This window comes from Takifugu flavidus, chromosome 15 (genome assembly GCF_003711565.1).
Source record: "Takifugu flavidus isolate HTHZ2018 chromosome 15, ASM371156v2, whole genome shotgun sequence".
Lineage (NCBI taxonomy): Eukaryota > Metazoa > Chordata > Actinopteri > Tetraodontiformes > Tetraodontidae > Takifugu > Takifugu flavidus.
In genome coordinates this window covers 7,230,824-7,256,156 of record NC_079534.1, presented here as the reverse complement: position 1 = coordinate 7,256,156, position 25,333 = coordinate 7,230,824, and the positions used below count along the sequence as shown (strand labels likewise).

The 25,333-nt window shown below is 44.2% G+C and overlaps 1 protein-coding gene across 2 annotated transcripts in view; it reads left to right on the top strand.

Moving 5' to 3' along the window:
- Window positions 1-25,333, top strand: part of astn1 (astrotactin 1) — a 260,250-nt gene that overhangs the window by 64,950 nt on the left and 169,967 nt on the right. The window contains exons 6-8 of one of the 2 annotated variants that reach the window (XM_057056561.1): window positions 8,214-8,363; window positions 10,263-10,412; window positions 21,553-21,720. In XM_057056561.1, coding sequence (XP_056912541.1) covers window positions 8,214-8,363; window positions 10,263-10,412; window positions 21,553-21,720 — 468 coding nt within the window. The remainder of the gene's footprint in view (window positions 1-8,213; window positions 8,364-10,262; window positions 10,413-21,552; window positions 21,721-25,333) is intronic. The other variant, XM_057056562.1, reaches the window with a different exon arrangement.

Genomic DNA, 25,333 nt, shown 5'->3' with positions numbered 1-25,333 from the left:
ACAGGGCCCTATATGAGGATTTGTGGGTTCTGTACCTTGCTCAAGAGTTTCTCAGCATTGGTCTGAAGGTGCTCTGGCACTTTTCCCTATTACCAGAACACCTTTCATGTTTTGTCTGCCCTGGGGCTCAAACCAAGAACCCTCCAATTCTCAGCCTTGTTCCCAAAAGACTGAGCTATCACCGCCCTGTTACTTTTCAATATTACACAATTCACATCCGTATATTCCCAGAGTGTCCTCCGAAGGGGGCCTCTGGGAAGACGGCCTTTTTCATGTCCTTTCTAGCATCCTGGCAAAGGTGAAGAACAGGTCCATGACCAGCAGGTCCAGCCACATTGCTCCTCTTGAGCTTGAGGCTGGTCACTCTCCTCTCCGATACCCCCCCCCCCCCCCACACACACACACACACACACCCTGGTCCCCTATCTTGAAGATGTGAACCAGCAACTTGATTTGACTCTCCCCACGGACTCCCCTCAAACTCCACACAATGTTGCAGTGTGAAAGCCTTTCAACATCCAGAACCTAAGGGTCCTCGGAGTACATCTTGTCCTCCGTGGGGTCCTGCCGCTGCGGAGTTGTTTAAGTGCCTCCGCCCTTGAGAAGGTGACAGATGCTGATTAATCATTCAAAAAATTCACAAATATACTTTTCCTGATAGCTTTCCAGCTTACCAGCTCCACAACTCTTATTCGTTTATTAACTAACTTGGCACTCTCATCGAATTTATCGTGAAATTTTTAGCATCTCAGCTCGCAGTTTTTGTCGCGATTTATGATGGTACAGTATATATTCACCCTATACACAGAAATATTTAACAGCACATTTACATTCACAGCATTTTCACCCTTTAAGGTTGGCCTTGCAAGAAAAAAATGGACAATTTGAGCTTCAAAAATGAAACAAAAAATGAAATTTGTTGTTTTATTTCCGTTGCTGTCATTAAAGTGATTAGTAGGTGTGTTATTACACGATTGATTGATGTTTTTATGTCCTGAAAAAAAGAAAACGAGCTGCCTCATTTCCATGTGGTGTTTCTGAATGTTCTCGGAGTGTTCCAACCCAGAACCTCCACATTAATGTCTTTAGAGATTCTAAACTGGAACCAGATGTAAATGTGTGACTGAGCATGAGTGACTGGTGTGTGTTTCAATCAACTGGTGAACTGTCCAGGGTCTGTGTTTGTGGGTGTTCACTACAAAAAGTACAAAAAACATTGTTACATTTTCTTCTTGCCTTTCATTTCCTTTTCACAACTATTAATTTAACATTTATATGTTTTTTGAAGTTATTCAGTTGTTTGAGTTTGATGTTCTCCCATCACAAACACACACACAGGCCAGTAAAAGTTATACATTATGCATTTTTCCAGTTATTAGAGTAGTGCTGAATTACTCAATGCTCCTTCCCAATAATGTCTGTGATTCTGTGTGACTATTCCTTAGCGAGGAGCGCAGGTGTGTGTGTGTGTGTGTGTGTGTGTGTGTGTGTGCAGTCTCACTGTGGGCAACATTCTGTTGCGTCAGCGCTGTTTTCTGTCAGTCACAAATCAGTGCTAAAAAAGCAGCATCACGCAGTCTCCATGTGAATGTGGCTCTTTGTTATTCTCCTAATTTTACCATATGAAGGACACTTGAGAATGTGTGTCCTGACTAGTTATTATACACATTGCATTTTTTAACTCGTATTCCTGAGTTCCCTCACTGATCTGCTCTGATGCGGAGGTTTTATAATACTGCAGGAATGCTAAAATTCTGGATTGCTGCTCTGACATTCATCGCCTCAGCACGCTGCACCTTGGTTAATCTCTTCAGATGTGTACTCTCACTAGCCTCACTTGGTCTCACAGCCTAAATAAGGAATGCTGACTTTTTCATTCTGCACTTGTATCAGTTTTCTTCCACATAAGCCACAGTTTTCCCTTCCAAAAGAGAAGCAGGTTGAGCTTCCCAGCTAATACTACCTTCTGAGGGGCATATTCAGGCTCTTAGAATGGCAGAGTTTGACTGCTCATGTTTATCTTCTGAAGACTAATCTCCCAGTAGTATGTAATACACAGACCGTGCAGCACAGCAAAGGAACCATGAAACTTTCTGATCACCTTCATCTTCTCAGTCTTTGAATATGGGTGTGCTGTTTAGGAGCATAACCCTCTTAAAGTCTTAATTTCCTCCATCAAAAATCAACTGTGATTGGGGACAGCTGTCAGTTTTCAAACTTGGGCTGTGTCCGAAACCACCCCCAATACCCTACATAGTGGACTAAATCGTGTGGACGCCATTTTGAAATAGTGTCTGAATTCTTAGTGAGCATCGCGAGTGCACTCAATGTATCCCACAATGCAAAAAGTACTGTACAACCGATGCACCCGAACTCAGTAATATATCCCATCAGCCTTTACGGTATCACGTGGTAATCTGTCGATGGCGGGTAAACGAGCAGTAATGACGTACAAATGTATGTAATATTATGTTATTATTATTATATGCTATTTGTTTCACATACCTTACTAGAGCGTAAAATTCTTTCACTTTAGTGGAACATTGCTGCCTCCATTTTAAATATGTTTTTTGCCTTTATTAATTTATACGCGACTATAAGCATCTTATTAGATTACGTCACCGGAAATGTCACCAGACACTAATTATTTGAGATAATAACGAAGTGTTATGTTATTGTTATTGACATTAATATTTTAATCTGTCATTATTATATAAAGATTATAATAGGGTAAAATATTGCATTTTCAAAGAAACGATCGCTGAATGTGTTTGGGTATGTTTCGGATGGGTTAAAATGATTAAATGGACCTGGCCACTTTTCCCGGGGAACGATTCGTATTATTATGCGACAACATTACGTCATTTTACGTGCGCCGTAGTGTCCGTAGTGTCCGAAAGCTACTTTTGAATTGAGTGCGCTACGTAGTTCACTCAATCCATGTCCCCCATTTTGAGTAGTGAATAGGGAACGAGTGTGTGGTTTCGGACACAGCCTGAATGTCTGGTGCAGAGGCTTTGACGATCTAATGGCATGAATAACATTTATTTGTTCTGGTCTGTACATATACATATAAAAACTGGTCCTCGCTGAGACCGTTCAAGCTTTGATTGAAACGTACGAAGATGGTTTACCACCGACCGTGTCCAAAATCAATCACCAAACCCTACTCACTATATAGGAAGCAGGATCAAGTGACCTAACTGAAAAACATGAGATCATTGGGCTGCCATGACCTTAATAAAAAGGCAGGAAGAGGGAGGAAGACCTCCAAAACTTCAGATCTACTGGGAGTGTTGAAAGGTGGTAGAACAGTGTGATTTCTGCTCATCATCTTCGACTACTTACTCCTCATTAGAACCAAAGCCAGGGCTTTACGTGGAAAAGGTGACAGATGCATCTTGCAGAGCTGTAGCCGACTGTTGAACCAAATCACTGGGGAAAAGGCATCAAGCAGGAAAAATACTTCTAAACGGGTTGGTGCTTAATTTAGGGCTGCAGATCTTCAGTGTCATTTGCAGAGCAGACCAATGTGCTGCCCCCATGACCGAAATCAAGAACATTCCTACATCAGACCATTTATTTTATATTAAATGTTATTTCTTATACATACAGCACTTATAGATAGATAGATAGATAGATAGATAGATAGATAGATAGATAGATAGATAGATAGATAGATAGATAGATAGATAGATAGATAGATAGATAGATAGATAGATAGATAGATAGATAGATCTACATCTTGCCAACCACTCAGTGCCCTCTCCCTCTGTCAACAGAACCTTTTTCAGTGTTTTTCCAATCACTGTTGATTTTAATTTGTCAGCAGACATTTAATAGCACCCTGAATCTTGTTCCAAAGGATTTGTTCCCTTCCAGTAAACATTTCTTCCAGAGAAATGAATATTGCTTTATTATTAAATCAGCAGCGTGAAATGCTGAGACAATGGTGTCATCGGTAAATTTTCCCCACTTGTGTAATAAAGCGGTGCAACATCTGTGCTGTCAGATAGTCATGGCTGCCAATACTATTTACATCGCACATTGCCGTTGTCAGCGCGTGTTGTTTTTAGATGAAGCTTCCGTGATGAGCGTTTTGGTCTAGGCGTCACATTGACGTCTTTGTCAACAGTGTTTTTATTCCTCTCTTTTTGTGAGGGATCTTCTGCTGTATAATCACACGGCAAGTGATGCTTGGGGATGTTTAAAGTTGACACTCACAAGTATTTGCGGGAGTTTCGCCTCTATTTTCAGTCGACACGCATCCCGCGGGGACTGCTTTGATGGATTGTTCCTTTCCTTTTGCTGTTGCTGACACTAAAATTGGCATTACTTAACATTTGACCCGGGGCACCAGCATCTGCAGCGTATAGAGTATTGGTCATGTCTTTGGTCACTTTTGGGGTCAGTTCCTGCATGTCAGACATATCTAATTTGTTCTTTCTGTGTTATTGCTTATTAAATGTCAAGTTTTGATTAAAAGTCCAATTTTCATATAGAAATAGGATTTACTAGCTTCCAGTCCTGATTCTTCATCATATCCTCCATTTGCTTCGCTGCCTCTTTTGTCTATTACAAAAGAATATTGGAAGAAGCCTGAACAGCACAAAAAATATTTCAATATCCCTTTTAATCTTTTAAAAGACTTTAGCAAGACACCGGTAGATCCAGTGCTGCAGGCCTCATAATATGATTGTTAGTGACCCTTTAATATTATTCTTAGACTGCTTTACTCTGTCAAAGATAGGATTTATCCTAATAAGGATGATTGTGACATGTTAATAAGGGAATAATGAATAATGGTGAATTTACTGTTTGGTCCTCCTCCCAGATGTGATTATCAACCTATCCCTCATCCAGCCAGACCTCTTCACTCCTCCTGCTACCTCAGCCTTATTGTCCCTGCTCCGTTCATGCCTGTATCATGGCATTTCAGTTTATTTTAACTTATTTTTACATATATAACTGCAGCCTCTCTCAACCATGATGCATTCTCAGGTCTTAGCTCAACAAACTTTACTCTGATCGCAGAGCAATTTCTTGTACTCCCATGTAATTTTAAGTTACCCAACGATGGAGGAGTTTACATGTTCTCCCAATTCTCCAGATTCCTCCCACACTTGGGCTGAAATGATGACTCAACTGACCTTAGGCATGAGTGTCAGTCTGAGTGGCTGTTTGTCTGTGTATATTAGCCCTGCAGTGAGCTGACGACTTGTCCAGGGTGTACTCCACCTATCGCCCGAAGGCAGCTGGGCTCGGCTCCAGTACCCCTGGGACCCTGTAAGGGAAAAGCGTTTGAAATTGGATGGACGGACCCCCTGCACACTCTACTCCTTTTATCTGTTTTTTAATTCATCATCTACCAGCGTTAGATCTTTTAGTAACTGCAAATTTAACTCATTTTAATCCTAATTTAAGGATAAAGGATAAGGATAAAAAACTTTATTGATCCCACATCGGGGAAATTACACGTTACAGCGGTAGCCCGTGGTGTACAATACAGAAAAGTACTAAAATTAAAAAATAAAAATAAAAAGACTCTTATATTATGTACATTGCTATGTACATTATACAGTATATACAGAAATAAAAAAATATGTACAGAAGGAGTGTCGGACAGTGTGAAGAAAAATGAAGGTGCAATAAGATGTGCAAATAAGACATTCCAGAGGTAGGATGATTAGTTGGTGCAAATATGCCAACCCTGGGTTATTGGTGCTACAATTAAGTGTTGTGCATGTTGAACAATCTGACGGCAGTTGGGATGAATGACCTGCGGTAACGTTCCCTTTTACACCGTGGGTGTAACAGTCTGCTGCTGAAGGAGCTGCTTAAGGCCCCCACAGTCTCGTGTAGGGGGTGAGAGGGGGTGTCCATAATTGATGTCAGCTTGGCTAACATCCTCCTCTCACCCACCTCGTCGAGTCCAGAGAACAGTCCAGGAGAACAGTCCAGGAGTGAACAGTCCAGTAATTTGAATATAGAGAAGACTTCTCTTTATTTCCTCCTCTCAATCCATTTTGAATTCTATTCAGCAAAAAAAGTCGTTCCTTTAGCATGCTGTGGTGTCTCCTCTTTAAAAGAAACCATATCTTGACCCTTCTTTTTCTACTAATGTATTCATATTCTCCTTTTTGGTCAAAATATCCGATTACAAATTATTCAAAGACATAAAGTTTTTTGGGTTTTTTTTTCATGAGATGCAGCAAGCCAGGAAGCCTTGCTGCTGCTGCTGCTGCCGCTGCTGCTGCTGCTGCTGTTGCTGCTGCTGCTGTCAGCTGCCTCGGTGGTGTGAAATGCTGGCTGGCTCAAACCTTTTTACATCTTAAATCTTGGTATTCAGCCCTCACACCCTCAGTGCTGTCAGCCTTGGCTGTCTGTCAATCAGTCAAAAACATCAGAAATCCGGCTGTAATGTTGGACTCCAAGCTTCTGACTGCTATGTATAAAACATGCTCAGTGAGGTTTCATCCAGCTTTTATGATTACATTTAAACTGTAAACATCATCAACCAATAATCGCAGATATGTAGTAGATATTCTCTCTTATATCATCAAAGCTGGCAGAAACATCATTACAGTAAAAAAAAAGATGGGAACAATCTGCATTACAGTAAAAATGAATCTGTAATTATACTTATCATACTTTTCCTATACTGAAAATAACTGATAAATATTAAATCTCCGATCAGATTCAGTACATGAAACTTTGTGTCCAATAAAAATTAGGTGCATCAGTAACAGCATATATCAACGTATAATCTAAAGTATATGCAGTAGTGAATATTTAAGGTTGCTGATGCACTTTTGTAAGTATTTATTTGAGTCAATATTTTCCATATCATAAAATTTAATTCTGCAAAGACGCGCTAACTCACACTGCATTGTTATTGACTGTCCTGGCGGACTGGTAGATTAGGCTCATTCTTTTGTGAAAAGCAGTCAATAATGTGTAACAGTGTAATGAAATAATACTCCCACAGACAAGATATGAGAAATCTAATTGTCTTTCATGCTAGTGCGATATTAATGCGACTTGCTGTAATCTGAGCTGAGGGATGGACATTATGAAGCTTGGAAACATTGGGGATCAGGGACCAGGACCCAAGTGACTTCACATATTACGGACCACAAGTTTAGATTATTTATTTCATCATTTTAAAACTCAACCTCAACTGCCTTTAAGTGACAGGAAAAGAAAAGCCAAAGCCTATGAAAGCCATCATCGTGTCAATGAGTACCAGGAGCAATCATTAAAAAGCGAAAAATGACAACATGCATGCTGCATCTGGTTCAATACAACAGATCACAGTCGCGCATCTGTGGATCAGCGGGTGCAGCAACGTCAGATGAGAAGTCACTTGCTTGTTTTTTTTTGTCTCATTTCTTCCATGTTAAATACTCACATATAAATCATGGCGGCTGAGTAAGGAGAGAAGTCCTGGTGGTCCTGGTGATGGCAACTAAGCCCCGCCCACTGACCACTCATCATATGGCGAAAAGATAAAACTACCATTTATGTGGCCACTAATTTCCCTCAGGCGTCTTTCTGACTTATTTTTTAGCTCTAATCAGATATTTGATTGTTTCCAAGCATCTGTATCTATTCCGTAGCGCAGTAAAAGTCTCTTTCTGTATCTGCAATACTAAAACATTTCCAAATGCAGAAATTTAGGATCCTGCAGACATCCTCTATCCTTTATTTATTACTGCTGCTGTTAGCCACTCAGACAGAAAGCATGTAAGCAAATCTCACTTTGAATTTGCTGTTCAAGGTGAGCAGCCTTTCAAAGACCAATGTTGAGCCTCAAAATGGAGACGATAAAGCTGAAGGAGTTGTGCTGGGCTCCTTTCTGCTGTGAAGGTTGATCCAAGACTTGTTTCTCATCGATCCTCTGCTACCTGTTTCAGTCACTGACCTGTTGAGGATAATTCTCCTCCTCTGGTGCTGGTACATGAAGCTCCTGAGATGAGTCCATGTTCAGCCAGGCCTCTTAAGGAAGCGATGATGTCGTCTCCAGCGTTAAAGCGCAGTAGAGGCGACGGCGTGAGCGTTCAGCTCGACCTCCGTGTCCTTCGCTCCCTGTTTAATCAGAAATCCTCTGATCTGTCCATCTGTGGCCTCACCTGGGAGACTTGAGGACAAACGTTCTGCCTTCCTTTTCAGCGTGGAAAGTCATTTCATTTCTGTATCTGTGAATTCAACAGCGGGTTCAACATTCTTGAACCCTGACGGGGACTCCGGCACAGAGGCAGACAGCGAGCCTCAGCTGGCCTTTTACACCGACCCAAACCGCAGTCGCCGCCGGAGTCGAGGTATGAGAAATGGTAACGCCAACAGCGCGTGGGGCTCAGGGGGTAAGCAGGATCCGCACACCTACAGACAGACAACTCGCCGTCCTGTGGTATTACCATAACTGCGACGCATGAAACGTAACCTTTACAGCAGATGGATGGCTCCAGTGTAGTGTGTGCTCGTGATGACAGAAGGGTTCATGCATACAGGCTCGTGTATATATGGACCGTTTGGCCGATGGTTGTGAGCATGTCACGCTGATCTGTACGTCTGCACACAATCTTGTTGACTGCAATCACACAAGACTGTGAGATCAGCTTCCGCAGAGCAAACATCCATCGATTCCAGCCACATTACCCCGAGTGTGATCTCTCCGGCGGATCTGGTGGTGCAGCATGCTCTCTCTGTCTGCATGCCGTGTCCGTGCAGGTTTGATGTGCACTAATGTTGCGTGTGAGCAGGAGCGCGATCTCTAAAATTAGATAATTTAATAAATAAAAGCGAGGCCTTCCAGAATAACGGCTGCTGTCAGAAGGTGTTGCAAGCCTTTATGACGCCTCCGAGCCAATTATTTCTCCGTCATGTGCACAGGTGTCACAAACACAGCGAAGCCTCCAGAAGTGTCACTAACACCTTTAATTAAAGAGGCTTAAGAATAGATTCACGCGACTGCTTGGGCTCTTTTGTTTAGTAAATCCAGGTAAAACCTTAATAATGCACACAAGTTTCATGTATGGACAAATGAGGGGAAAAGGAATAAGTGAATACAGCAGTGGAGATCATCAAAGTTAATGACACTCGTGAATATACTAAATAAAACTGAATAAACGAGGCCTTTTCAGCAATAAAAGATGTCTGTGTTGCATGTTAGCCATCATCATGAGCCCCGTTATCATAATAACAGGCTCTTCATCGGTGTGTTGGTCCCTCAGGCTGGTTGGCCTAGAGGATGTAGGATTTCTGACTCTTCATGACTTTGCAGCTCAGCATGTACTTATTTGCAGCCTATATTAGGATTCACCGTAGAAAAACTTCATTCTTGGGTATTTTTTACTCCTGTTGCCCAACCTGTCACCAGATAAGATCATAAACTGTGACCTGCCAAGCAATTTCATTTCCTGCTAATTATGCTGTTGGATTTTTTATCAGTTTAGCCTCCCATCATCAACTTACTTGCAGAGAAGAATGTATGAAAATTCCGGATGTTAGAGGCATTCTTGTCAATAACTTGAGTGAATAATCCAGTTTTAAGTGTTATCAGAGGGGTCAGACCGTGGCTTTATTTAAACCATTTCCCAGGGCAGCTTTTCACGGAAGAAGTCGAAGTAATTTCAAAGTGACACTGCAATCTAGAGTTATTCTGTTAGTCAAGAAATAACCTTCTAAAACAAAGTCTGAAAGGCTGGTCTCAAGGTCAGCTGTGTGTGCGTGTGTCTGTGTGTGTGTGTGTGTGTGTGTGTGTGAGCGCGCATGTTTGCCCCTTGCGGCTATGAGGTCACATTTAACACTTTTCTGTGCCGCACTCTGCAGCCAAAGAGATAAGAGGAGCGTTCCAGCTCTGGCTGAGGGGGAGAACAGAAGAGAGCGGATTTTTTCTCTTTTTTTCCCTTTTTTTATTTACGCCTGCATCTCTTTCTTTGGCCACATGCCAGCACTAATACCCTTCAAACGCGAACCTTATTTGTGTGCCACTGAGCTGTGCCGCAGCTAAACCTCCCGAAGGTTTGGGAATTCTGATCCACAGGTCCTTTTCATGGCCACTAAGCTCCTTCTTGGCTTGCGTTGAAAATACATGTTTGTTCACACAGTATGTGTTACATGTGGTTGTATGCATGCATGTTTATGGGACGGTGTGTTGAGCAGGGAGGGAGGGTCTTTAAAGCATGCACTTCTTCACATGTTTCTGTTGCTTGTTGCTCCCCTTCCTCCCTCCTCCTCCTCTGCATATTTGCCCCCAGCAGCAGGTTCCCCGCGGAGCCCCATCAGCAAGACCACCCTGACGCTGATCAGCGTGATCAGCTGCGTGATCGGCCTGGTTTACTCCTCCCACCTCTCCTGCAGCCTCTCGGTGCGAGTAGTCCTGCATGTGCCGGAGCACCTGATCGCTGACGGTAAGGAATTTGTTTTATTTATTTATTTTTGACCGCATGCAGACTGCAGCCGCAGCTTTCCCAGCACACGCGTCTTGGTGGGTGCCCAACATCCTCGGGGCACAAGCTGAGCTGCTGTTTTTCTGCCTGCTGTCTGGGGAAGCTGGTGGTGTCACACAAACAGAACACAACTACAGTGTGGTGCATTGGGGCCGTCAATGTGTTTTGCTCCGTTGGAGACAAAGACTCAATGTGAGGAGGGCCCCCTCCTGAGCTGCCCCCTACAAATGTACTCAACATGAGAGAGCATTCAAAACTGATGGATGGATGGATGGATGGATGGATGGATGGATAGATAGATAGATAGATAGATAGATAGATAGATGGATGGATGGATGGATGGATGGATGGATGGATGGATGGATGGATGGATGGATGGATGGATGGATGGATGGATGATAGATAGATAGATAGATAGATAGATAGATAGATAGATAGATAGATAGATAGATAGATAGATAGATAGATAGATAGATAGATAGAGGGGGTGCTCTTGCTGAGAGGTTTTCTGGTGGTCCAGATGCGCTGTAGACAGACTCTGCACACTCATCTGTCATCTGCAGCTCTGATTTGATTCTGAGCACCTCCGGCCTTCTGGCGGTGTGCATTGGCCTGCCAGGGAGATATTAAAATTCCATGGAGGTGCAAAGGGAGGGAACTTTGAAAGAAGAGATGAAAGATGGCGAATGCGCCTGTTGAATTATAAAACCGCGATCGATTTAGGACGTTTCTATAAATATCTGCATAGTCTCATCAGATGGGATTTGATGTCTGGCTGAATCAGATGAGTAACTGGGGAACCACTGAAGAAAGAAACTGCTAGTGTGTGTGTGTGTGTGTGTGTGTGGTGTGGTGTGGTGTTCAAAAAAATCTCTTCCTCGTCCTCCTGGGCGGTGCCTCCTTCTATCAGACTCGGGTCCTCTACCAGAGGCCTGGGAGTCTGAGGGTTCTGCGCAGGATCTTAGCTGTTCCTAGGACTGCGCTCTTCTGGACAGAGATCTCTGATGTGGTTCCTGGTATTTGTTGGAGCCATCTACTCAGGTTGGGCGTTACTGCCCCGAGTGTCCCAATCACCACTGGGACCACTGTTGCCTTCATGCCCCACATTGTCTCTATCTCCTCCTTCAGCCCTTGGTACTTCTCCAGCTTCCCGTGTTCCTTCTTCCTGATGTTACTATCACTCGGGATTGCTACATCTATCACCACCACTGTCTTCTGGTGTTTATCTAACACCACTATGTCAGGCTGGTTGGCCACCACCATCTTGTCAATCTCAATCTGGAAGTCCCACAAGATCTTGGCCTGCTTGTTCTCCAGCACTTTCGGGGGTGTCTCCCACCTGGACCCTGGGACCTCCAGTCCAGTCAGGAGTCAGGTCCTGCATGTTCTCCACTCCAGCAGGGCAGCGTGGAGACCTCAAACAAGCAGGGAGAAGCATTTCCACAAGCTGCAAACAACCAATAACGAGGAAACAGGAGTCAGTTTAACCATTCGGATACGATAACGCTCCAACGCTGGTAGACAGGCGCTCCGTCCTTAAATAGGTGGCCTGATGTAGATTGCCGACAGGTGTGTCTGCCTGCAGCGCCAGCTGTAGCAAATTATCAGCTCCTCCATGCCCCCTGCAGGAAGAAACAAGCAGGACCACAACAACACATGATCCGGAACCCTGGACCCCAACAACTTATCCTGTGTACCTCTTCAGTCGGGTAGCTAGGGCTGTGAGCCTTTGCTTAGCAGTATCCGCTGCCTCAGTTGTGGACAGTTTGTTATATTTCTTGGGCAGTTCTTTCCTTAGATTCACACCTCTACTCAGTTCTGTTAGAAGGCTGACTTCTCTCCGTACCGCCACGAATTTGCCTCTAGCCTTATCCTCCATGGGGCAGTTTGCTCCTTCTGGCTGCTCATGCTCTTCATCTTGTAGCCAAGCATCTGTAGGATTACTGTTGTCGCTGCATACATCAGCTGATTGGTCTCAGTGATGGTAGTGGTAGACAATGGTTGACAGTGCTGTGTTCATGTCCTCCAGTAGAGATTGGTCCGGGGCTTTCACCTCCACTTTGTCCTCTGCAGTTTTTCCCTGGCTGCTGTTGAATGGGACACTACCCTGCTCTGGTCTTCTCTCATTCATGTTGTTACATACAGTATTTAGCTAGTTATTAATGCTCGTTCACATGTTGGTACACGCATAATGTATTGTAACACCGTTTTGGGCTGGTGCAAAAGGACTTATGGGTGTTCTATCAGTGTTTTGTTTATGGTTCCTGAATGTCTTTGTAAGTAAATAAATAAATCAAGACGATGTGTACAAGCGATGCAATAGTGAGCAGTGAGAGAATTATTGGTATTTGGTAGTAATTGATCTTACAGTATTATCGTTGGCCATGAGTGAGTGAGACGATCTGACGCGCTTATGCTGATGATCAATGTTCTTGTAATAAAACAGAAATTAATGTCGGTTTGAACACTGGTCCATACACATCAAGTTGGATTTCCTGCGATATGAATTAGGACGGACTTTTGGATGAAAGTCGTCTTTTTATTGGACTTTGTCATTGATTGTTTGGACTGAACCGGACGGTTTGCTAACCGGACGGATTGCTAACCGGACGGACTGCTAACATCGCGTCCGACAGGAGGAACATCAGAGATCATCAGACCGTGAGTTACGATTTTACACGGAACACAGACACTTTGAAGAGCAGACATCGGTGCGGAGGATCTTAAATTTTTTTAAGTTTTAACGATCTCGCGGAGTCACCTGCCCGCTGCTAGCGCCGGCTTGTTTTTAGCCACGGTGCTAACCTGGGCTCACCTCCGTGTGCTGGCACGGTGCCTAGTGCGGCTGTCCCCCAGCTCAGGCTGCGGGCATGATGGCGGTGTGTGAGTCCTGCCTCCCCACGTTCTCCAAACTGAGGGAGAGCATCTCCGGGCTCCAGTCCGAACTCAAGGAGAGGGACAAATTCATACTTGAGTCATCTGCTGTCGCCTCGACCCAGGAGAAACACATCGCCCGTTTGAGGTCCGAGGGACAGGGTCTGCGGGTCGACCTACTGGACCTCTCCACTGTCGCTATGTCTCAGGCGAAACAAATCGCCCTCCTGAAGGCATCCGGCACTGGTGACCGGAGCACGACGGCCATGAATGACACCACCTTGCCATGGACCGGGTCCATCAACGCTGAAATTCCAGCTACAGCACCGGCGGGGTCCCGTCGGCACCACCAGGGAGCCATGCCCAAAGGAGCGGCTCATTCCACCTCCTTCCTCCGCCCCATGGAGTCGCAGGGTTTCATCGCCAGGGACGAAGCAGGAGCCCCAGTGAGCTCAACACCGCTCAAACCAAAGGAACCCTGGTCGGTGGTGGCCAGGGGCGCTAGGGCCCGTCCGTCTCCCCCTCCTCCGCCCCCGTATCTGCCACTGGATAACAGGTACGATATCCTAAGCCTGCAGGACTTCCCTCCCGTGGGCGCTTGTTCCAGCTCGCCTCCTGGTCCTGTCCGTCCAGCTGGCTCTCACCAGACGAGGAACCAGGGTCAGCCCGCTCGACCTGGCTCTCCGCTACCATCCTGGTCAGGAGCAACCACGACCCGGCGCCACCATCCCCAGGCTCCTCGCCGCCACCCCGCACCTCAAGACGATCAGAGGCGGCCACTCAGGTGCAGCGCACCCCCGCGCTGCTGGTGGTCGGGACCTCAATGGTCAGGCACGTGGCGGTGCACGACGGCCGGACCTTCTGTCATCCCGGTGCCCGTGTTGCGGAGGTTACATCCTCGGCCCTGCAGCTGAGTGCACAGCACCCCTCGGCCTCCACGCTGGTTCTGGAAGCCGGCATCAACGATCTCAAATTTCAGCAGTCGGAGGTTCTGAAGCAGGACTTCATCTCCCTGGTGGACCTTCTGCTGGAGACGGGGAAGCGGCTAATTATCTCCGGCCCGCTTCCCCCACCTCGCTACGGTGACGTCGTCACCAGCCGCCTCCGCCAGCTGCACCTGTGGCTGAAGGGGTACTGCTTGGGCAACAGTATCCCCTTCGTTGACAATTTTGCTGCCTTTTTAAACAGACCCCATCTTTTTAAACGGGACGGCCTTCACCCAAACCATGAGGGGTCCCGGCTTCTATCTTTGAACATTGACCTGACTGTCCGTTCCTGCGCAACACCCACCTCCTGACTATTGGTTAGAACACATGCACGCCAACACTCTGCCCCCCACTCACACTCACATATAGGCTCACCCCCCGCACGCCCCACCATACATGCCCCTCCACCACTACTCCCATGTCTGCCATCAACATCACAGATCACTCACTCCATTGACACTATCACTTCATACAGACAGAAATCCAGGACTGTTCCCAGACGTGACAGTGCTTTTATTATTCCTATAAAAAGACATGATGAGTGCACGTCCGGCGCGGACATAAAGATGGCCGTGCTGAACGTGCGCTCTCTTTTAAACAAATCTTTTATAATAAACGATTTAATTTTAGACAAAAACCTTGATGGTATTCTCCTTACTGAGACATGGCTTGGCACTGATGCACCTGCTGTTCTCACAGAGGCTTGCCCCCCAGATTTTAACTTTTTATTTTCTACAAGGGGGGGTAGGAAAGGAGGTGGAACCGCCTCAATAACAAGGACCGAAATGTCTTCACGCGAGGTCTCTTTTAATACGTTTACATCATTTGAGCATCATGCATTTGTTTTTAGCAGCCCTCCGATTTTAAGCATAACAGTTTATAGACCACCCCATTACTCCACCTCTTTTATCAGTCAATTCTCAGAATTTTTATCAATCATTTATGCTAAATACAATAGGATTTTAATAACTGGTGATTTTAATCTACACCTCAACAACGCCTCGGACCCAGTGTCCAGAGAATTTTTAAACCTCCTTCACAGTCTGGATTTTAAACAACATGTCACACAGCCGACCCACAATAGAGGGCGCACCCTGGACCTGGTCATAACCTATGGCCTGTCCGTGGGTGGGTCCTCTGTTGTGGATCTGGCCGTGTCTGACCACTTTTGCGTGTTTTTTAACATCACCAGTTTTAACCAGCGGGGGGCCCCTGTGAGAGCGATGAGGAGACGCTACCTGACTCCTGAAGTGGCTGCAAATTTTATCCAGATTTTACAGAGCACTCCTGCAGAAATTTTACCAGCACCGTGTGATTTTATTGTTGACACTTTTAACAATAAATTAAAGTCAACGCTGGACTCTGTGGCTCCACTTGTCACAAAAACTGTACGAACAAAACGTGCACCACCGTGGAGAAATGAAGAAACTAGAATACTGAAAAGAACCTGCAGGAGTGCTGAGAGGAGGTGGAGGAAATCCAAACTGACCATCCATAAAGAAATATTTTATCAACACCTCAAAACCTACAATAACACAATCAAGCAGGCAAGAACTTCCCATTTCAAAAAACTAATCTCCAACAATAAAAACAACCCCAAATTTCTATTCCACACCATTGAGCTTTTAACCAACGGTAATTTTAACAGGTGTCCCACAACAACGACTGACACCCTCTGCGAGGCCTTTGCAGACCACTTCAGGAGTAAAATCGATAATATTAGATCCAGTCTTTTATCACAGCAAATTTTAATCAACAACACTCCTGGATCATTGCTTCCACCTGAGGAGACACTGGAGAGTTTTGTCCTGGTTGATGCGAGGACACTTCGTCGAGTTTTCTCCCAAGTTAGGCCCACAACCTGCCTTTTAGATCCAATTCCCACACCGTTTTTCAAAACATTTTATGGATTCTTTGAGGAACATCTCTTATATATGGTGAATTGCTCTCTTCAGACAGGTGTCTTCCCCACCTCCTTTAAAACAGCGGTGGTGAAGCCCCTTCTGAAGAAGAGCAATCTAGACCCCAGCGTTTTAAATAACTATCGGCCAGTATCCAACCTACCATTTTTAAGTAAAATTTTAGAAAAACTTGTTTTTAACCAAGTAATGATTTTTTAAACTCAAATGATATTTTAGAGAGGCATCAGTCTGGTTTTAGGATGAACCACAGTACAGAGACAGCCCTTTTAAAGATTTTAAATGACATCAGGTGCAACCTAGACAACAAAAAGCTCACGGTGTTGGTTCTACTGGATCTGACCGCCGCTTTTGATACAGTAGACCACCATATTTTATTGAATAGACTGAAGAACCTGGTTGGCCTCTCTGGTACTGTTCTTAACTGGTTCACCTCCTACCTTAGTGATCGAAGCTTCTTTGTAAGTATGGATACATGTTCCTCGAGAATCCATGAGACAAAGTGTGGGGTTCCCCAAGGGTCAATTTTAGGTCCAACCCTTTTTAATCTTTACATGCTTCCTCTTGGGGACGTCATCAGGAGCCACGGCATCAGCTTCCACAGCTATGCTGACGATACGCAACTGTACATCGCCGTGGCTCCTGATGACACAGGGCCAGTTGATGCCCTTTTTAACTGTATTTTAGATATCCAGTCATGGATGGCAGAAAACTTCCTACAGCTCAACCAGGACAAAACAGAAGCCTTAGTTATTGGTCCTGAAGGTCAGAGAGAGAAACTTTTTCCAAAATTGAAGGATTTTAAGCCATCTCAATCTGTAAAAAATCTGGGTGTGATCTTTGACTCTGAGCTTAGTTTTATTCCACACATCAAAAACATAACCAAGGTAGGTTTTTACCACCTGAAGAATATAGCCAGAGTCCGCCCGTTTCTCTCTCAGGCCAGCACGGAGGTGCTGATGCACGCTTTTATCTCCTGTCGTTTAGATTATTGTAATGCCCTGCTCTCTGGTCTTCCAAAAAAGAGCATCACAAACCTACAATTACTACAAAACTCAGCTGCACGAGTGCTGACGAGGACCAGAGGGCGGGAGCACATCACACCAGTTTTAGAATCGCTGCATTGGCTACCCGTGCGTTTCAGGATCGATTTTAAGGTTCTTCTATTAGTTTTTAAATGTCTTAATGGTCTTGGCCCGACTTATTTATCCGACCTGCTTTTATTCCATCATCCCTCGCGGACTCTGAGGTCCTCCGACACCGGCCTTTTAACCATTCCACATGTAAGCACTAAAACGCACGGGGAAGCGGCCTTCAGTTATTATGGTCCCCGACTGTGGAACAGCCTGCCGGAGAACCTCAGGGCCGCAGAGACTGTTGAGATTTTTAAAAAGAGGCTCAAGACACACCTTTTTAATCAAGCCTTTAATTGATTTTCTGATTATTTTAAATTTATGTCTTATCCTTATTTTACTTGACACTTTTACTGTTTTACTCCCTCAGTTCCTATTCCCAGTTTTTAGTCTTTACACCTTTTATCCCATTTACTGTTTTAGTCTGTTGTAGTCTTAGTACTGTTTTACTGCTCCAATTCTTAGTTCCTCAGCTTTTAGCTTTTATACCTTTTATCCCATTTACTGTTTTAGTCCTTCAGTTTTTAGCTCCAGTGTCTCCTCATGGTGTTTCCTCATGGGGGCCTGCCAGGCTGGGAGATGTTTCCGGTCTACCGCTGGGGGTGCTGTCCCATTGTCGACCCTGGACTGGGTGGTTAGGGGGCTCTGTGCTTTGGCGTGGAGCCTCCGGACTGTCCGGGTCGGGGTGGTCTTTGTGGCGGTACCACCTGTGGTCGCGGACCGTGACCTCCCTCGGCCTGGTAGGCCTCCAAAGGTGGCGTCTCCTTCGCCTCAGGTCTCGGTGCCCAGCCATGTCTCAGCTTGCCTCAGCTTGTTTATGTGTGTGGGTGTGTGTGTAAGTGTGTTGTATGCATGTGTGTGTGTCTGTCCTTTTCTTAATTCTGTTGTTCTCTTTGCTGTTTTTATCCTTTGTGAGGCACTTTGTGCTACCTAGCGTATGAAAAGTGCCATATAAATAAAGATTGATTTGATTTGATTAGTGTGATCATTCATTTATTGACTCTTTGGTTAAATTGTGTTGGGATTTATAAAGATGACTAATATTGATATTGGTGTGGGATGAACAAGTGGGTAGATTGAGAGACTTCCGCTCTGTTCTGCTATTGGAAAGAGTCAAACGTGGGTTCTTAACGACTGAGTGTCAATGAAATTAGTCGCATGGCGACGTTCCTGAGTCCCGAGACCACCGAGCAGCAGCTCACGGCCGGTGATTGTTGGCACCTGCTATAGGAGCTTTAGAAGAAGATTCCATCATCATCCGTTTGTTAGTTAATTGGTTTATAACCACTGATGGGACGTGCCTTCCCCATCCAGAGGATGAAATGAAATTTGTTCAGCAAAGGAAGGGATGGAAAAACCAGATTTCTTTCCACCCCCCCACAAATCGCAGCAAAATTGTGTGTGATGAATCTCTAGTTATATTTCAGGGAACAAATTAGATTAGCTAAAGCACAAAATTAAGGTTTAAATTAAATGAAAATGTGCATTTCAATAGCAACACTCACATGTGTGCTAAAAAGAGCCCTTCCTTTTTAGTCCTTCCTGTCTCTTTTTATTTTATTTTTTACATTAAGGTGACACTCCTAATGACCACGATGTCAACATCCTCATCCTATTTTAAAAAGCGAATTTATGCAACATTCTAAAGGAGGTTCTGCTCATAAATGCATAACTTTCTGCAAAGTGGCACTGTTTGTTTGAGAGAAGCATTAATCACTTTGGGGAAATTGAATTTGCACAAACAGGTTGATAAAGTGCTGAATTTAATTTGTTTAGTTGCTGACTGAAGTGCTGCACAGTGATGCTTAAATAGCCTGTTGACCCCAGTGCCCACTCCACTTATTCCAGCTCTCCGTGTTTATTTGGCATCAGGTGTCTCATTTGAGACTCACTTTTGAGGAAACAAAGATCAGGTTCAGTTGGCTTAAATTTGCATCCACTTTAGAACTTTACTCAATTCATCTGTTATCAGTTGTCAGATGTTAGCTATATTTTTGCAGCGTTTATGGGTAGTATTACGATTCCATCATGCCAGTCACAGCCTCGTATAAGTGCCAAAGACCTGGAAAAAGAGGAAAAGTAAAGAAGAAACAGATTGGGGGAAGCAATAGTTTAGTTGATTTAGAGTTTTGTCAGTCACTGAAACGAAGAACAACAAAATACATCTGAGATGAGGCTTTAAAGGATCATAAAAGGGGATGCACTAAACTAGAGCACTCGCACTCCGCCAAGAAGTCATTAAAATGTTTCAGCGAGAAAATGCCTGCATGCGTCCAACGTTGCCACGAGGATGGCACTTTGGAAAGAGCCGCGGCTAATTTACCAAGATCACACTGTGACACGCTTCCAGTAGCGCATATTATAGTCACATCTGCTGGACCAGAACTCACAGTTCATAAGCTTTTCTTGTTATTCTTCTGGTGTCGTTAGCAGATTTGCTGAGCGCACAAAAAAAGAAAAAGAAAATGTAGTCTGCAAACCAATCTTTCCAGGAAAAGTCACACATGTGGAACTTTTCACAGACAGACTGGAACCAAGGTCAGCAGAACACAAACACACAGTCTGGCCATTTTATTGAAACACACCTGAATTCTCTGCATCCATAAACCTTTCTCACACCTCTGAAATGAATTTTAACACTTTCTGCTAGTCTTTTTTTCCCCTATTCTTAATTTATTTTATGCTAAAACCACTGGAAAGTGGGATGACCTCAATGCAGACATGTATGCAGCACTGCAAAACCTTTAGTGATATTTAATAATGTCAGGAGATTTAAATCTATATCTCTCTGTGGGGACTTTGTAGAGACAGGCAGAAGGCAAAGCTAATCTGCCCAAACAAAAGCAAAGGGCAAATGCATTATTCAATATAAGGGCAGAAAAACAGACAAATAATAGAAAAAAATAATGTACAAATACTATAAAAGGAAGACTGTATGGTGAATCTAATGGGACCGATCCAGTTACTTACTGCAACACTTTGATAAACATTGATAAATAAAATATAAGACACCATTTATCTCAGGTCAAACATTGATGTTAGTGACATCATATCCAGAGAAAAACGCGCAGAATAGCGAATAAGGCTGCAGAACACAGCGAATCAAAAGAAAATAATATTGACGCCCTCGCCGTCACACATTTACTTTAGAATAAGGATTGATTTCTTTCCACTTGAAAACAACAACGGTAGCAGAATCCACGATGATGTAAACCTTTAGGGTAACCTTGAAAAGTTTGAAGGGAAGCAAAAGCCAAACTCTTTTCTGCCTTTGTGAGGTGTCTTATAGCAAAAGGTTGAGGCAATCAGGAAACATCAGGTGTTCAGCGTTGCCACAGGAATGCAATTATCACCTGATTTAACAGAGGACGGTTGTGCAGAGACACATTAACATTTCTGCTGTGGACTTTTCTACACTAATGTGCTGCAAACGTCTGTCCCCACGTGTTGATGAGATCAGCTCTGGCAGGGAGGGAATGAAGCAGAGCCCAATAGCAGGAAGCATGGGGCACAGATTCGCCATATCCAGTTAATGTATCATTGTACTTGACCTTTGACACGGCTGCAGAATGCAGAACTCCATGTTACGGCTGTGATTAACACTGCTGGTTTGCCCCGGCTGTGGCATCTCCACAGTGATGCGTGAGTGATGTCCAAACATCTAAAAATAAGCACACATAACAGCTTTTACTGCATAGCAACATATATTTGCTTTTTATTTTATCCACATTTTATTGATTCTTCCAAGACATACAGCCAGAATTATTTCGATGTGATATAGGATGTGCATGAAAATTTTGTTTTTCACTTATCTTTTTAGTAAACTCTTAGTCTTCTTTGATATTCATTCAGCATGTTTGTATCCTTGACTACATGTAAAGCAGCTCACATCACAGAAACATGATTTATTTATGCGTTTGTGTCAACATTCCCCATCTGAACTCTTACACTGATTTATTCATTGGTCCAAATCCAAACTATGGATTCCACACGTCATTCTTTCCTTTTACCTTCCCTGCTATTGCCAAAATAGAGCCACAAATTAGATGCAGCAGCTAGATGTGACCAAAGCAAAAATGTTTCTCTTTCCTCTTATTCTCCACATATGACCAGTGTTTTCCTTAAGATGCCTCTCCCTGTTTCACTGCTGCAGTTCAGTTCTTAATGGTTTCATTCTTTCTTCGCTTAGGATCCAGGTTCATCTTACTTCAGGGGAGCCAGTTGGATGCCTCCGACTGGCTGAACCCAGCTCAGATCCTGCTGTACCATCAGCAGAATGCCAGCGGACCATGGCTCAGTGAGCTGTGTGGACGACGCCTCCTGGACCCATGTGAGCACCAGTGCGACCCAGAGACAGGTGAATGGACAAAGCAGCACTATTCTGTACTGGGACATGTGACAGCTTCCATGGTTAACGGTAAAATTTGACCTTCGACGCGTGTACTGAAATCTGTTCCCACTGAAACTAGGGAGCAAGAAATGAGCTGGCAGGGAGTTCATTTCAGATTAGGACCGAATTGGACTCCCATCCTGTCATTATTATGACAGTGCATCATTATTGTCCTGTTTAACTTGTCCTGTTAAGGGCAAATTTAAACTCAGCCATGTCTGATTTCAGTATTCTGCCGTTTGAGCAGCAAGTTATAGTAGAAGCTGCTCTCCGTACTACTGCACTTATTTCCAGCAGTTTGCAGGGGAGGCCTGTTTTGTAAAATGGGTTAAAGGTCCCTGAGGGCGAGGAGATCAAGAATATTGCTGCGCAGAACAAGACGCTGTTCATTATAGAGTCTGATGAGATTAGTAAAAGGAGGTTATTTAGATCGTATTGAGCTTCCATAAAACCTGATGCAGACACTAATTATATGGACTAGAACATCTTTGATATTGTGCAATCATGTAGCAATCACAAGTGGAGGGAAAGACGGGAAGGATGAAAGGAAGGAAAAGGAAGGAAATCTGTATTTTAAAGAGGAAGAAGGCTCTCCCTTGCTTTGCATCCATTATTCAGTAGTGTATCTCTCCTCTGAGCAATGCAGAATACGTTCTAACACCTCTAAATGAATGAATGAATGAAAGTATGAATGAATGTAAAAGCATACATTTTATGCTGGTCTTAAATGGGGGAAAAAATAAATTAAAAAAATCCAAATGCCCAGAATGGTTCCTCTGCCTCTCGACATGTGAACCAGCAGATGTAACAATGAGGCTTCAGAAGATGTATTTCATATTTTATTCATTTTATGATGAATTTCTAATAAAACCAGAGCAAGTGTGATTGTGTGTTTGTTGGTGTGATAGAAATGAGTGGTAAGGTGTGTGAGCATGTGTGTGTGTGTGTGTGTGTGTGTGTGGGCTGCTGGGAGATTGCAAGCGTGCTATAGATAGCCTAAATCCAACCCTCATTTCTGCTGGAGGAGATACAGATGAAAAGTGAAATGAGCTTCGACAATATCTGTGCTGCTCCTGTGAGATCAAAAAAATATAACTGTAAAAGAAGCTCCGACTCCTTCCCTTCCTGCAGAATCGAAACCCGGGTCCTCTCAGGTGCTCGCTCTTAGGAGCGTACAGCCCTTTCAAATGCGTGACAGACTTCTCCAACGCGTAAGGAAAGATGGCGTGCCTGTGCCGACACACCATACCTCCGCTCACCGGCTTGTTCAGTGTAGCAGTGAAATCCCGTGGAAGCAAAGATGTCTGCCCGATAAGGCGAAGCAAATCCACCTTATTTTTAAAGCACATTTAAAACTACTATGGTCGACCACAGTGCTGTGAGATGACACAAATGAATAAAACACAAGTTCTGAGGAACAATAAAAGCCTAAACAGCGAACTGAAAACTCTGAGAGCTCTGTCTGTGAGTTGCTGGTGAGTTAAAATGTTGTTGTTGGTTTTTTTTTTACTTGGCCGTGAGCCACAAAATGTGATCCGGGTGGTGGTAGCTCAGGGTGTTGGGAACTGGGCTCAAAAGCAGAGGGTTCTTGGTTTGAGCCCCAGCATGGACAGAGCATGTTCTGGTAGTAGGGAAAAGTGACAGAATGCCTTTAGAGCACTGCTGATGTACCCTTAAGCAAGGCACCAAACCCACAAATGCTCATATAGGGCCCTGCAATGAACTGGTGATTCATTCCTGGGTGAACCATATGTGATATATAAAGCAGTTGATGAGATGACAGAAGATAATCTATAATTGGACAGATAATAAAATTAGAGGGCCATGTTTGTTTTTGTTAAAGATGCCAATTGCCAATAAATAAACCGTGGGGAGCTCCACATTCACTCAAAACTGGCCCTAAAGCTTCTCACTCCTCAAACTGTGTCTCCAATAACCTTCGTGTGAGAAACAAGGATTCTAGGATTTAGAGTGTCACAAGTGGCTGAAAAGAGCATCCGGGTTCCCCAAATCATTCCAAAAGATCATTCATACTCTTGAAGGAACAAATTCTGGACTGTGAAAAGCTTTAAAATCAGAATGTGGAGATGAATGCGAGTTTGGAGGTGATGGCACGATACCACAAGCCAAAACCGCCACTAATAATAGCTTCAAGGTCCAGTAGTGTCCCACTCCTCTTTAACAACATGAGGTGGTCTGACGTCTGCGGTACAAGACGAGGCTTCTAATTTAATGACATTGTCAAGAGCTGAAACACATGGGCTCATAATAGGTAAACATCTGTAGCTGAAGGGTCAACACACGGAGGTGATATATTGTAATGGCCCTTTTCCCGAGCCCCTGTGGGAGGAAGCGGTGAGGTGGATTGGAGGTCATGAACAAAGGAGCTGATCGTGGGGAGACAGGTACTCTGTCTCTCTCCCTTTAACAAATCTCTGATAGTTGTGCCAACTGAAGAATAAGGAAGTTCACTTGGCTGGGTTCCAACAAAGAGAAGATCGCTTAAACTCCACATCAAGGCTGAAGGCAGTGGATAAATAAGCAGAACGGGAGGTTAATAACATGGCTGACACTAGGGTAAGCATCCAGTCAAATAAAAGAGGGGCATAATCAGAAAACACAGCTTGTCAGTCTAAGAAGCAAACGCAGTGCATGATCAAACCAGTTTGAGTGTGTGCATGTGTGGGTTCAGTCGCACCCTGTCCAAGGTCAAAAGCATCAATGAGATCTATAAAATCCTCAGCTAAAGGCTGTGAGACAGCAAAGATGGATGATAAAATCTCAGACAATTAAAATCCTGTTGTTGCGGCCCAGTGGGGACCAGGGAGTAACCACTGATGGTAGCTGGGCTGAAAGGAGTAAAGGAAAAAAAAACAAGGGGGGGGTTGAAAGGAACTGAAACAAGGCTTGTTCTGGACAGGCAGCGGCCATGCTAGACGGACACATAATTGACATGATAGATTTTCAGATCAGGGTGGAGAAAAGCATTTGGCAGAACCCTTGTAGTTAGGAGACTAACGTGACCACTCAGAGGATCAGGCCCCAACATCCTCTGTTCAAAACAAGAACAGGAGATCCACCACAGCTGCCTGCAGTTTTTGAGAAAAGTCCCACAGGCCATATGTGTCTCTACCGGGGCAGCAATCTGGGTTGGCAGGAAAGGTCAGCAGGTATCTCTGGCAGGACAGGAAGGGGGACAGGACACGTTTTCTGACCCCTTGTGACACATTTTGGTGGATACTCTAACAACAGACGGACATCATAAACGTGCGGAGGGTTGAAGCTTTGCTTCAAAAGTGAGGGTAAAAAAGTGGGGTATAATCTCAAATAGTGGTGCCAGCTTGATATTATTATTGAATATCCAATACGTGTTCATAGTAATGGAAGCCTGATGAGAGAGAATGAAGGTAACGCTAAAAGAAGTTCTGGCTAAGTGTAGTGACTTTACAGAGTCAAAGTAAGAGGTCAAAGTAAATCACGTTTCCGGACCAACCATCTATGAAAGCAGCAGATTCAAAGATGCAGCAGAAACACGTATTCGACGGTCTTGTACGTACTAGCAGCTGACCTTTCCCGTCAG